At 35.9% G+C, this 13,224-nt stretch overlaps 2 protein-coding genes across 2 annotated transcripts in view; both read left to right on the forward strand.

Moving 5' to 3' along the window:
- Positions 1-2,309: 2,309 nt before the first annotated feature.
- Positions 2,310-13,224, forward strand: part of LOC138369747 (uncharacterized) — a 13,289-nt gene continuing 2,374 nt past the window's right edge. The window contains exons 1-2 of the transcript XR_011229917.1: positions 2,310-2,727; positions 6,170-6,247. The gene's annotated coding sequence lies outside the window, so the exon portion shown is untranslated. The remainder of the gene's footprint in view (positions 2,728-6,169; positions 6,248-13,224) is intronic.
- LOC123768065 (uncharacterized) lies at positions 9,164-10,781 on the forward strand. Its single transcript, XM_045758323.2, has 5 exons — positions 9,164-9,440; positions 9,665-9,757; positions 9,948-10,065; positions 10,178-10,306; positions 10,489-10,781. Exons 2-5 carry the CDS (start codon positions 9,665-9,667, stop codon positions 10,608-10,610), a joined length of 462 nt encoding a protein of 153 aa, XP_045614279.2. The 5' UTR covers positions 9,164-9,440; the 3' UTR covers positions 10,611-10,781.

Consider the following 13,224-nt stretch of genomic DNA (forward strand, 5'->3'; position numbering starts at 1 on the left):
TGCCATTATTTTTGCAAAATTATTACGAGATCTATTATACTAATAACGGTTTGATAAAATACAGTAGACTGCCTACTGGATAATAGTTCCAGTCCACCTGTAGACAGGGATCTCACATCAGCTTGTATATTATACAAGGATAAGATTTGATAAATTCAGTTATTTGACTGAACACTGGCTCTGTTTAAATCAGAGATTTAAACATACATAGTCTAACCTAGCTCCTTTCTTTTTTACCTAGCCTAACCTAGCTTGTTTTCCCAAGCCGGTCTATGGCCCATGTTTTTTTTCGATGCCTCAGTGGTCCATGCACATGTCCGTTCAAGGGGATTAAATAGCCGTTCTATGGCCCCAGGGTTTTACGAACTTCTTTTTCCCAAGCCGGTCTATGGCCCGTGTTTTTTTTTATGCCTCAGTGGTCCATGCACAGGTCCGTTCAAGGGGATTAAATAGCCGTTCTATGGCCCCAGGGTTTTCTCAAATTTTCTTTCATAGCCGGTCTATGGCCCCTGGGTTTTACGAACTTTTTTAGAATCTGGATGTAGCAGGTGCTCAATTGTCAAAAGTGAAAAATTGGTTTTGTCTTCCGAATGCACCATTTCTGTAAATTTGCTAATAATCTTTTTAAAATAGTAAATGCCATTATTTTTGCAAAATTATTACGAGATCTATTATACTAATAACGGTTTGATAAAATACAGTAGACTGCCTACTGGATAATAGTTCCAGTCCACCTGTAGACAGGGATCTCACATCAGCTTGTATATTATACAAGGATAAGATTTGATAAATTCAGTTATTTGACTGAACACTGGCTCTGTTTAAATCAGAGATTTAAACATACATAGTCTAACCTAGCTCCTTTCTTTTTTACCTAGCCTAACCTAGCTTGTTTTCCCAAGCCGGTCTATGGCCCATGTTTTTTTTCGATGCCTCAGTGGTCCATGCACATGTCCGTTCAAGGGGATTAAATAGCCGTTCTATGGCCCCAGGGTTTTACGAACTTCTTTTTCCCAAGCCGGTCTATGGCCCGTGTTTTTTTTTATGCCTCAGTGGTCCATGCACAGGTCCGTTCAAGGGGATTAAATAGCCGTTCTATGGCCCCAGGGTTTTCTCAAATTTTCTTTCATAGCCGGTCTATGGCCCCTGGGTTTTACGAACTTTTTTTCCCAAGCCGGTCTATGGCCCCTGGGTTTTATGAACTTTTTTTCCCAAGCCGGTCTATGGCGTGTATGTTAAATAAACCAAATTTTTCACTTTTGACAATTGAGCACCTGCTACATCCAGATTCTAGGGAGGAAAGGAATATAATATAATATCTAATATATCTATCTGTGTGAAATAGATTAAATCCATTTATTTGATATTCAGCTAATAGTTCTGTATTTTCTACATTCATCCATGTTTTGGTAAGTGCAATAATATGTATTGTTTCATTGCAGATTAGAGATTCAAGATAGTTCTAGATTTCCGAAGTACTGAAACGCGCGCCATACAGGCTTGGTGGATCTAGGTGCAAGGTAAAATTATTTACATTTACTTTTGTATTTATATGCATATATGCATTTATATGCATTATTCTCTAGAATAATAGATCTCGTAATAATTTTGCAAAAATAGTGGCATTTACTATTTTAAAAAGCTCGGGTGCAGGGGGGGGGGGGGTTTGTGTAAAAGCCTGGTTTGTGCCTCGGAGAGGCTATGGGATCCAGTAAGATCGTCCTTCCTTTCCTCCCTAGAATCTGGATGTAGCAGGTGCTCAATTGTCAAAAGTGAAAAATTGGTTTTGTCTTCCGAATGCACCATTTCTGTAAATTTGCTAATAATCTTTTAAAAATAGTAAATGCCATTATTTTTGCAAAATTATTACGAGATCTATTATACTAATAACGGTTTGATAAAATACAGTAGACTGCCTACTGGATAATAGTTCCAGTCCACCTGTAGACAGGGATCTCACATCAGCTTGTATATTATACAAGGATAAGATTTGATAAATTCAGTTATTTGACTGAACACTGGCTCTGTTTAAATCAGAGATTTAAACATACATAGTCTAACCTAGCTCCTTTCTTTTTTACCTAGCCTAACCTAGCTTGTTTTCCCAAGCCGGTCTATGGCCCATGTTTTTTTTCGATGCCTCAGTGGTCCATGCACATGTCCGTTCAAGGGGATTAAATAGCCGTTCTATGGCCCCAGGGTTTTACGAACTTCTTTTTCCCAAGCCGGTCTATGGCCCGTGTTTTTTTTTATGCCTCAGTGGTCCATGCACAGGTCCGTTCAAGGGGATTAAATAGCCGTTCTATGGCCCCAGGGTTTTCTCAAATTTTCTTTCATAGCCGGTCTATGGCCCCTGGGTTTTACGAACTTTTTTTCCCAAGCCGGTCTATGGCCCCTGGGTTTTATGAACTTTTTTTCCCAAGCCGGTCTATGGCGTGTATGTTAAATAAACCAAATTTTTCACTTTTGACAATTGAGCACCTGCTACATCCAGATTCTAGGGAGGAAAGGAATATAATATAATATCTAATATATCTATCTGTGTGAAATAGATTAAATCCATTTATTTGATATTCAGCTAATAGTTCTGTATTTTCTACATTCATCCATGTTTTGGTAAGTGCAATAATATGTATTGTTTCATTGCAGATTAGAGATTCAAGATAGTTCTAGATTTCCGAAGTACTGAAACGCGCGCCATACAGGCTTGGTGGATCTAGGTGCAAGGTAAAATTATTTACATTTACTTTTGTATTTATATGCATATATGCATTTATATGCATTATTCTCTAGAATAATAGATCTCGTAATAATTTTGCAAAAATAGTGGCATTTACTATTTTAAAAAGCTCGGGTGCAGGGGGGGGGGGGTTTGTGTAAAAGCCTGGTTTGTGCCTCGGAGAGGCTATGGGATCCAGTAAGATCGTCCTTCCTTTCCTCCCTAGAATCTGGATGTAGCAGGTGCTCAATTGTCAAAAGTGAAAAATTGGTTTTGTCTTCCGAATGCACCATTTCTGTAAATTTGCTAATAATCTTTTAAAAATAGTAAATGCCATTATTTTTGCAAAATTATTACGAGATCTATTATACTAATAACGGTTTGATAAAATACAGTAGACTGCCTACTGGATAATAGTTCCAGTCCACCTGTAGACAGGGATCTCACATCAGCTTGTATATTATACAAGGATAAGATTTGATAAATTCAGTTATTTGACTGAACACTGGCTCTGTTTAAATCAGAGATTTAAACATACATAGTCTAACCTAGCTCCTTTCTTTTTTACCTAGCCTAACCTAGCTTGTTTTCCCAAGCCGGTCTATGGCCCATGTTTTTTTTCGATGCCTCAGTGGTCCATGCACATGTCCGTTCAAGGGGATTAAATAGCCGTTCTATGGCCCCAGGGTTTTACGAACTTCTTTTTCCCAAGCCGGTCTATGGCCCGTGTTTTTTTTTATGCCTCAGTGGTCCATGCACAGGTCCGTTCAAGGGGATTAAATAGCCGTTCTATGGCCCCAGGGTTTTCTCAAATTTTCTTTCATAGCCGGTCTATGGCCCCTGGGTTTTACGAACTTTTTTTCCCAAGCCGGTCTATGGCCCCTGGGTTTTATGAACTTTTTTTCCCAAGCCGGTCTATGGCGTGTATGTTAAATAAACCAAATTTTTCACTTTTGACAATTGAGCACCTGCTACATCCAGATTCTAGGGAGGAAAGGAATATAATATAATATCTAATACAGTGGTACCTCGCATAACGATTGCCCCAAAAGACGAACATTTTGGGTAACGAACGGCCCGATCGGCGTCAAATCGTCCCGTATGACGAACGCTGGTTTGAGTAACGTCAACACCACATGGTGGGCCAGGTGGGGTCGCGCTGCTTCTTGCACATTCTTAGACGCCTCCGACGATGCACATAAATTATGTTGTTCTTGTTTAAAGATGCTAATGATGCTGGGATATAATGGGGTGACTGCTGAGATGTTGCAAAGCATTGACGTTTTTGTAGGAAAAAAGAAATGAAATGTCTGATATACAACAAATGTCAAAAAGGTTCATTCGGTGTTCGGCAGGTAGGCTGCTCCATTATAACAATCTTTCTTTGTTTCAAATGTGTTCCATTTGTTTTGTATTTGTCATTTACGTCTCAATAATGGAGAAGCCTACCTTACATACACTGAATAAACCATTATGACATTTTCCTTTCTTCAAATGTGTTCAATATTTATTTTTCATTTGTCTTATAGCAAAATGTTCGTTCGGTGGTCGGCAGGTAGGCTGCTCCATGTTTCTTACATACAAAAAACGTAAATAATAAAAAAAATGAAGATTTTTGAAAACCAGTACAAATGTCAAAAAGGTTCGTTCGGTCGTCTACAGGTCGGCTGCTCCATGTTTCTTAAATAAAAAAAAAAAAAACGAAAAATAAAAGAACTGTTGAAACAATTTGAAAAATGGACAAATGCCATAAAGGTTCGTTCAGTGTTTGTCGGGTAGGCTGCTCCATTATTGAGACATAAGTGACAAATACAAAACAAATGGAACACATTTGAAACAAAGAAAGATTGTCATAATGGAGCAGCCTACCCAACAAACACTGAACGAACCTTTTGCTATAACGAATATGAAAGACAAGGGCTGCTGGCTGGGTTAGTACTGTGTGAGCAACCATTTGTGGCACACGTGCCTCTGGCTCTCAAACACCTGTCCCACACGGTGTTGAAAGACTGCGCTCAGTCGGTGCAATTCAGACCCTATTGTTTGAAGAACATAAGGGTCATAACATTGGTGAAGCTAGGCGCAATAAGGGCTTAACACAATGGTCGGATGCCAGTGATACAGCACCTATGAGGATGATACAGCGAGCGTATCCAGGTGTAGCTCTGAGCCCCACCCTGGCCATCTCGAATTTATATAGATGATACATAGATGAATCGTTTTCTGCGTTCAGTGATGATGCATCTGATACAAGTAGCATAGATGAACAGTGTTAGCAGCTTCCATGGTGGTGTTGTTCATTGATATTTTCAAGAATACCTGAATCTCTTCCTGACTGATGGACACTCTTTGAGGCTAGCTGAATCTCTTCCTGACTGATGGACACTCTTTGAGGCTAGCTGAATCTCTTCCTGACTGATGGACACTCTTTGAGGCTAGCTGAATCTCTTCCTGTGTGGGACCTTACAAAGCGATCTTTTCAAGACTACCTTACAAATTGAGCTTTTCCTATAAACGTTTCAATACTACCATATGCTTTACAAGCTTGGCTACATACCACCTACAAGTACTAAAGCCAAGGGTGCACGCGAGTGCGTTATTTGCAAGCACACAGAACGATGAAACAGGAAACGAAAATCTATCTGTAGCTGGTGCAAGGAGAGCAAAGTCGCGCTGTGTACCATGGACTACTTCATTGACTATTACGTACCTCCAAAGTACTGAGTGTGTAATACAGTGTATTATTGTGTAAATAATATGTGAAACTGTACATATTGTAATTTTAGTGAATTTTTACCACGTAATATTGTGACAATAAACATTTATTGTGGACACATTACTGACACATGTATCACAGTTTCATGGAAAATTATGAACATTCTACTGTATACATATTGTAAAGGTCACAAATATGCATCATATACGATAAAAGAAACAAATAAAACCGCATTGGAAATGCATAGAAAAAATATTTGAAAATATATTTGTGGCAACACGCGGTGCTTGAATGGCCTGCGCGACCGTGTCTGGGAGCTTCACACACGGGCGACCAGCCCCTGATGACGTCACAGCGCACCTTGTCGACTCCCTCACAGCCAAAGTAAGTGGAATTTGGTAATTATTTTTACATAGACATGTTCAGGGACGGTAATTTATCATTTTGCAAAGAAAAATGATATTTTGGGGAACATTTGATGTCATGCACACTGAGGGAATTTCACAATAAACACAGTGCATCACACTGGTTATATGGGGGACACTCGTTTTGTATGACGTCCGTTTCACATGACGAACATGGAACGGATTAAATTCGTTATGCGAGGTACCACTGTATATCTATCTGTGTGAAATAGATTAAATCCATTTATTTGATATTCAGCTAATAGTTCTGTATTTTCTACATTCATCCATGTTTTGATAAGTGCAATAATATGTATTGTTTCATTGCAGATTAGAGATTCAAGATAGTTCTAGATTTCCGAAGTACTGAAACGCGCGCCATACAGGCTTGGTGGATCTAGGTGCAAGGTAAAATTATTTACATTTACTTTTGTATTTATATGCATATATGCATTTATATGCATTATTCTCTAGAATAATAGATCTCGTAATAATTTTGCAAAAATAGTGGCATTTACTATTTTAAAAAGCTCGGGTGCAGGGGGGGGGGGGGTTGTGTAAAAGCCTGGTTTGTGCCTCGGAGAGGCTATGGGATCCAGTAAGATCGTCCTTCCTTTCCTCCCTAGAATCTGGATGTAGCAGGTGCTCAATTGTCAAAAGTGAAAAATTGGTTTTGTCTTCCGAATGCACCATTTCTGTAAATTTGCTAATAATCTTTTAAAAATAGTAAATGCCATTATTTTTGCAAAATTATTACGAGATCTATTATACTAATAACGGTTTGATAAAATACAGTAGACTGCCTACTGGTTTTACCTGTAATAAGGTTTGATACAGATGATTATGATTATGGTTTTGGCCTCCACCACCCTCTCACCTAACTTGTTCCAACCATGTCTACCACGCTGCTTGCGAAAGTTAATTTTCTAATATTTCTGTGGCATCTTTGTTTGGTTACCTTTTACAATATCTTCTTTTTATTCTACCATCTAGTTTTGGCATTTTATGCCTCTAACCTGGGAGCCACTTATTGGCAAGTCTATACCTTTACCAGTTGATGTGATTCTTTAGATATGGGCACCATATCTCCAGGTGTCCTACACAATTAGCTTTAATTAAATTTTCCAAAATTATCACTTACACTTGTAATACAGGGTTCTAGGTTCCCTATAGTGTCCTTTATTGAAATAGAGTTTAACAACAATTTCAATGTCCCTATTTTCTTTTAGATTATATCTCAACATATAATTAATGTCCAACAGGACATGATTACTCTTTCCAATGGGAGGATGGTATTGAATATTTGATCTAGTACTGATGGAATAATTTATATAATAATCACTAGAAATTATTTCGATAAGAATTTGAATTTATGCATGTCTTTGTTTTGGCATGCCTCTATTTCCATATGTTACATTTCTGCATGTCTCCAATTCTGGAAGTGTTCACTTTTGCATGTGCCTGACAAGGATGTTATATGCACCAGCTTTAATTATCACACATTGTATATAATGAATAACTTATTTTTAGAATTTTAATACATATTGCATCTGTCAATACATTATTAACAATAATATAGGTAATATGGTAGTCTAATGTAGAAATTTGACACTCTTTAACAGAATGTACGAGTATAAGCGAAAAAAGCGACTCCAATACAACAACAGATGGATGCAAGTATCAAGAAGGCTAAAACGTATACACAAAATGCATCCAAATACAGCTGTACACACTAGTGAACCCATTAATCTTACTGAGGCAGCATCAAGTTCAGAGATTGAGTCGTCAGACAATGACATTAGTTCTTTTGAAGCTGAGTCAAATCAAGAGTATGGATTAGGCTCTGAAATTGATGATTTACACATGAATCTTACTGATATTCATGATGTATTATCTAATTCTCAAAGTGAGGAGGAGAATGATGACCATGATAATCATCATTCACTTGTTTACCCACAGAATTTATTAATTCAGTGGGTAAACAAGAATGGTGTTACACACAATGTTGTTGATGAATTATTAAAAATTTTGAGGCAAATGGGAATTGACTACTTACCAAAAACAGCTCGGACACTAATCAGTTCTGAAAGGTACATAGAAACTCAGCAAAAATCTGGAATGAAATATGTCTACTTTGGGTTAAAAGAGGAACTGTTAAAAAACATAAGTAGATATCCAAAAGCAACTATAAAAGGACTGAGACAATTATTATTGTCATGTAACATTGATGGCCTTCCTATATTTAGAAGCAAAAATGATGCTTTGTGGCCAGTTCTCTGTGCAGTAATGAATATTACACCTTTGAAAGTCTTTCCAGTTGTCCTCATGTATGGACGTTCTAAGCCAAGTGATTTAAATTTCTTATATGATTTTATATCTGATATGGATGACCTTTTGTTGCATGGGATTCAGTATGGTAACAGAACTATCAACATAAAATTACAATGTGTAATTTGTGATGCACCTGCTAAGGCTATGGTGAAGTCCATAAAACTGTTTTCAGGTTATTATGGCTGTGACAAATGTGAACAGAAAGGTACTTGGATGGGGAAAATGACATATCCAGAAGTAACAAATTTAACCATTAGAACAGACACACGCTTCCGTAATCAATCTAACTCGCAACATCATCATGGTAAATCACCATTCTGTGACTTGAACATAGACTTAATTGCAGCGTTTCCCATTGACTATATGCACCAGGTGTGCCTTGGTGTTATGAAGCGACTTCTTGTCACCTGGATACGGAAAAAACACATTTAAATTATGTAGCCGCCAGATTTCTGAAATTAGTGCTAGATTGGTGAGCATAAAAGATTTTGTGCCCAATATTTTTGCACGTAAACCACGAGGTTTGGAAGAAATTGACAGATGGAAGGCAACTGAATACAGACAGTTTCTTCTCTACACAGGAAAGCTTGTATTGAAAGGTATTCTACCCCAAGAGATGTATGATCATTTCCTTACTCTCAGTGTTGGTATAAGTTTTCTTGTTTCGCCCACATGTATGTCCTTAAAATACGGCAAATATGCTCATGACCTTTTGCTGAATTTTGTATCAAGGTGTGGTGATCTGTATGGGAAAGATTTTCTAGTCTACAATGTTCACAGTTTGATTCACCTAACAGCAGATGCTGAGGAACATGGTACTCTTGACAGTTGTTCAGCTTTTCCATTTGAAAATTATTTGCATCAGCTGAAAAAGATGGTCAGATCAAGTAAAAATCCAATTGTCCAAATTACAAAAAGAATAAAGGAGGCTGAAAATACCATGATTTATAAAACATCTCCAGATAATAAAATTTCTCATAAATTTCCTAACAATGTATATTCGTTACCTGGATATAATTGCTGTGAAGTGTTAAGGACTGTACACAGCCGAAGAAGTGAAGAAAATTACTTCATTGTTAGGGTATATCCTTTTCAAAGCCCAATATTTACTAGTCCTTGTGATTCAAGAATATTTGGGGCCTTCAATGTTAATCCACGTAAGGACTTTTTAAAAAAAGTGTATAGGATTAACACATCAACCAGAGGAATGTTAATCAAGAAAACAGAAAGTACTTATATCTTCTTGTCAATACTACATGATTTATGACTAGTAAGTTTCTTGTGATTGTTTTTGATTCTTGTGCAAGCTGTAGGAATACTCTTTGCTTACATTGCAAACTTTTAACTTTAGTAAAAAGTATTGTTCACCATCATAACATATTAGAATTAAGGTTAACATTGTTGTTTAGTACTATATAAAATTAGTGACTGCTTATTTTCTTAGACACTGATAATGTGCTGCAGAAAATGTCCCTAATCAGTTTAAATTTGTAGATGGCTGAATCTGAAAATAAATACATCGTTGTGGAAGATGAAGAAGGAGAATTGTCAATCATCCATATCAAATGGATGTTTAGTGCATCTGATGTAAGTCAATATATATATATATTGTTTATTTGCAAAATTAAAACATTAGTATTTAAAATATGTGTATATGATATATGTTGATAGATTTAGAGATATATATGTATATAATATATGAAATACAGTGGGGCCTCGATTTATGAGACATACATTTACATATACATATATTTACAAATATATGTCCCCTTTCCAGGGATCAAACGTGGGCTATTGGCCACGTGAAAACCAATCATCGAAAGCCAAAAGAGGAGAAATACCAGACCCATCGAAATGGAGACGTTTCAACATCAGCAAGATTTATTCCATTGATAGTAATTAAATACAAGCATTGATTCATATGGTTAAATCAAAAATTTCTCAATGTTTTGATGTTATACAAAGTTTCGTAATAATGAATTATATATACTCTAATTTTTATTATAGGTACTTGGGAACTTGCCCTAAAACACCTTAAAAAGGCAGAAGAAACGTCAAATATGGAAAGTGACACAGACACAAGTTATCACCATAGGGCAGTAAAATACAGAAGAATACCAAATGATGTGGATAGAGGTATGTAGGAATGAATGTTTAGAGTTATTCAAAATAATTGTTAAAAAAATGAAACATGATTGGCTTAATGGAACAAATAATCTTATTTACTAGGTAATATATTTTGCTAGGTAATATATTAAAATATATATATAGATATATGTTAATAGTTTTTCTGAATGCATTAAACGTTTTTGTTTCAGACAGTGAAGATTCACCACCAAGAAAAGTAACTGTTTCCATGCCCCGAAAGACTGCCGAGTGTAAGCTGACTCTAGATGAACATCAAAATAATATGATACAGGAATCAGGTAATTTAATTTAATTGAAAACATTTTATTTCTTTTTGAATGATGGTTTTCTTTTTAACAGAACAAGACAGAACTGGACAGAACTATTTTGTATTTAAAACTATTTGGTAAATATTTTCTATACAATGCTAATACGCTTCCACCCCTGACAGAATCATGTGGGACCAACAAGTCTATCTACAGGCCGAGTACAAAACCTTCCCCTCAAACTCCTAGACAAGACAGAACTGGTAAGCTTTAAGTAACTGGAGAAACATTTACATACACAGATAGTAACGTACTTGTGTATGATTTTAATGTAATATATTTTTACCAGCCTTCAGGGTGATGGAAACACTTTAAATGGTGTCGCTCCATTGTGTGAAACAAAATTTTTTAATGCATTCATAAAAGCTATAAGCTAATGTAATAATTCAATAATTACTATTTGTAGTTTTATGTATTTAAAACTATTTTGTAAATATTTTCTATACAATGCTAATACGCTTCCACCCCTGACAGAATCTTGTGGGACCAACAAGTCTATCTACAGGCCGAGTACAAAACCTTCCCCTCAAACTCCTAGACAAGACAGAACTGGTAAGCTTTAAGTAACTGGAGAAACATTTACATACACAGATAGTAACGTACTTGTGTATGATTTTAATGTAATATATTTTTACCAGCCTTCAGGGTGATGGAAACACTTTAAATGGTGTCGCTCCATTGTGTGAAACAAAATTTTTTAATGCATTCATAAAAGCTATAAGCTAATGTAATAATTCAATAATTACTATTTGTAGTTTTATGTATTTAAAACTATTTTGTAAATATTTTCTATACAATGCTAATACGCTTCCACCCCTGACAGAATCTTGTGGGACCAACAAGTCTATCTACAGGCCGAGTACAAAACCTTCCCCTCAAACTCCTAGACAAGACAGAACTGGTAAGCTTTAAGTAACTGGAGAAACATTTACATACACAGATAGTAACGTACTTGTGTATGATTTTAATGTAATATATTTTTACCAGCCTTCAGGGTGATGGAAACACTTTAAATGGTGTCGCTCCATTGTGTGAAACAAAATTTTTTAATGCATTCATAAAAGCTATAAGCTAATGTAATAATTCAATAATTACTATTTGTAGTTTTATGTATTTAAAACTATTTTGTAAATATTTTCTATACAATGCTAATACGCTTCCACCCCTGACAGAATCTTGTGGGACCAACAAGTCTATCTACAGGCCGAGTACAAAACCTTCCCCTCAAACTCCTAGACAAGACAGAACTGGTAAGCTTTAAGTAACTGGAGAAACATTTACATACACAGATAGTAACGTACTTGTGTATGATTTTAATGTAATATATTTTTACCAGCCTTCAGGGTGATGGAAACACTTTAAATGGTGTCGCTCCATTGTGTGAAACAAAATTTTTTAATGCATTCATAAAAGCTATAAGCTAATGTAATAATTCAATAATTACTATTTGTAGTTTTATGTATTTAAAACTATTTTGTAAATATTTTCTATACAATGCTAATACGCTTCCACCCCTGACAGAATCTTGTGGGACCAACAAGTCTATCTACAGGCCGAGTACAAAACCTTCCCCTCAAACTCCTAGACAAGACAGAACTGGTAAGCTTTAAGTAACTGGAGAAACATTTACATACACAGATAGTAACGTACTTGTGTATGATTTTAATGTAATATATTTTTACCAGCCTTCAGGGTGATGGAAACACTTTAAATGGTGTCGCTCCATTGTGTGAAACAAAATTTTTTAATGCATTCATAAAAGCTATAAGCTAATGTAATAATTCAATAATTACTATTTGTAGTTTTATGTATTTAAAACTATTTTGTAAATATTTTCTATACAATGCTAATACGCTTCCACCCCTGACAGAATCATGTGGGACCAGCAAGTCTCTCTACAGGCCCAGTAAAATACCTTCCCCTCAAACTCCTAGACAAGACAGAACTGGTAAGCTTTAAGTAACTGGAGAAACATTTACATACACAGATAGTAACGTACTTGTGTATGATTTTAATGTAATATATTTTTACCAGCCTTCAGGGTGATGGAAACACTTTAAATGGTGTCGCTCCATTGTGTGAAACAAAATTTTTTAATGCATTCATAAAAGCTATAAGCTAATGTAATAATTCAATAATTACTATTTGTAGTTTTATGTATTTAAAACTATTTTGTAAATATTTTCTATACAATGCTAATACGCTTCCACCCCTGACAGAATCTTGTGGGACCAACAAGTCTATCTACAGGCCGAGTACAAAACCTTCCCCTCAAACTCCAAGACAAGACAGAACTGAAAGCTCTCCTTTCGAAAAATCTAGTAAGTACCGATTTATTATGTGTTGATTATTTTTTGTTATACATACAAGAAAATACATTGAGGGAGAGTACAGACTTGAAATTTTACATTCTTGTAAAGCAACTAAGTAGATGATGGTAGTATCATCAAACAATACAGGTTTAATCATGTTAGAGACATAAAGCAGATCATTGATGTATATAACAAATAGGAGGGGGTCTAAGGATGCTGCCCTGTGTCACCCCTATCATAGAATGGGAGAGGTTACATAATTGAAGGCTACATGACAGTAGCCCATTTG

This window comes from Procambarus clarkii, chromosome 29 (assembly GCF_040958095.1).
Source record: "Procambarus clarkii isolate CNS0578487 chromosome 29, FALCON_Pclarkii_2.0, whole genome shotgun sequence".
NCBI lineage: Eukaryota > Metazoa > Arthropoda > Malacostraca > Decapoda > Cambaridae > Procambarus > Procambarus clarkii.

Coding starts and splice junctions, on each gene's coding strand:
- LOC123768065 (XM_045758323.2), top strand. CDS start 9,665: ATGGCTGAATCTGAAAATAAATACATCGTTGTGGAAGATGAAGAAGGA. Junction 10,066..10,177: donor CAAGATTTATTCCATTGATA/GTAATTAAATAC, acceptor TTTTTATTATAG/GTACTTGGGAACTTGCCCTA. Junction 10,307..10,488: donor ACCAAATGATGTGGATAGAG/GTATGTAGGAAT, acceptor TTTTTGTTTCAG/ACAGTGAAGATTCACCACCA.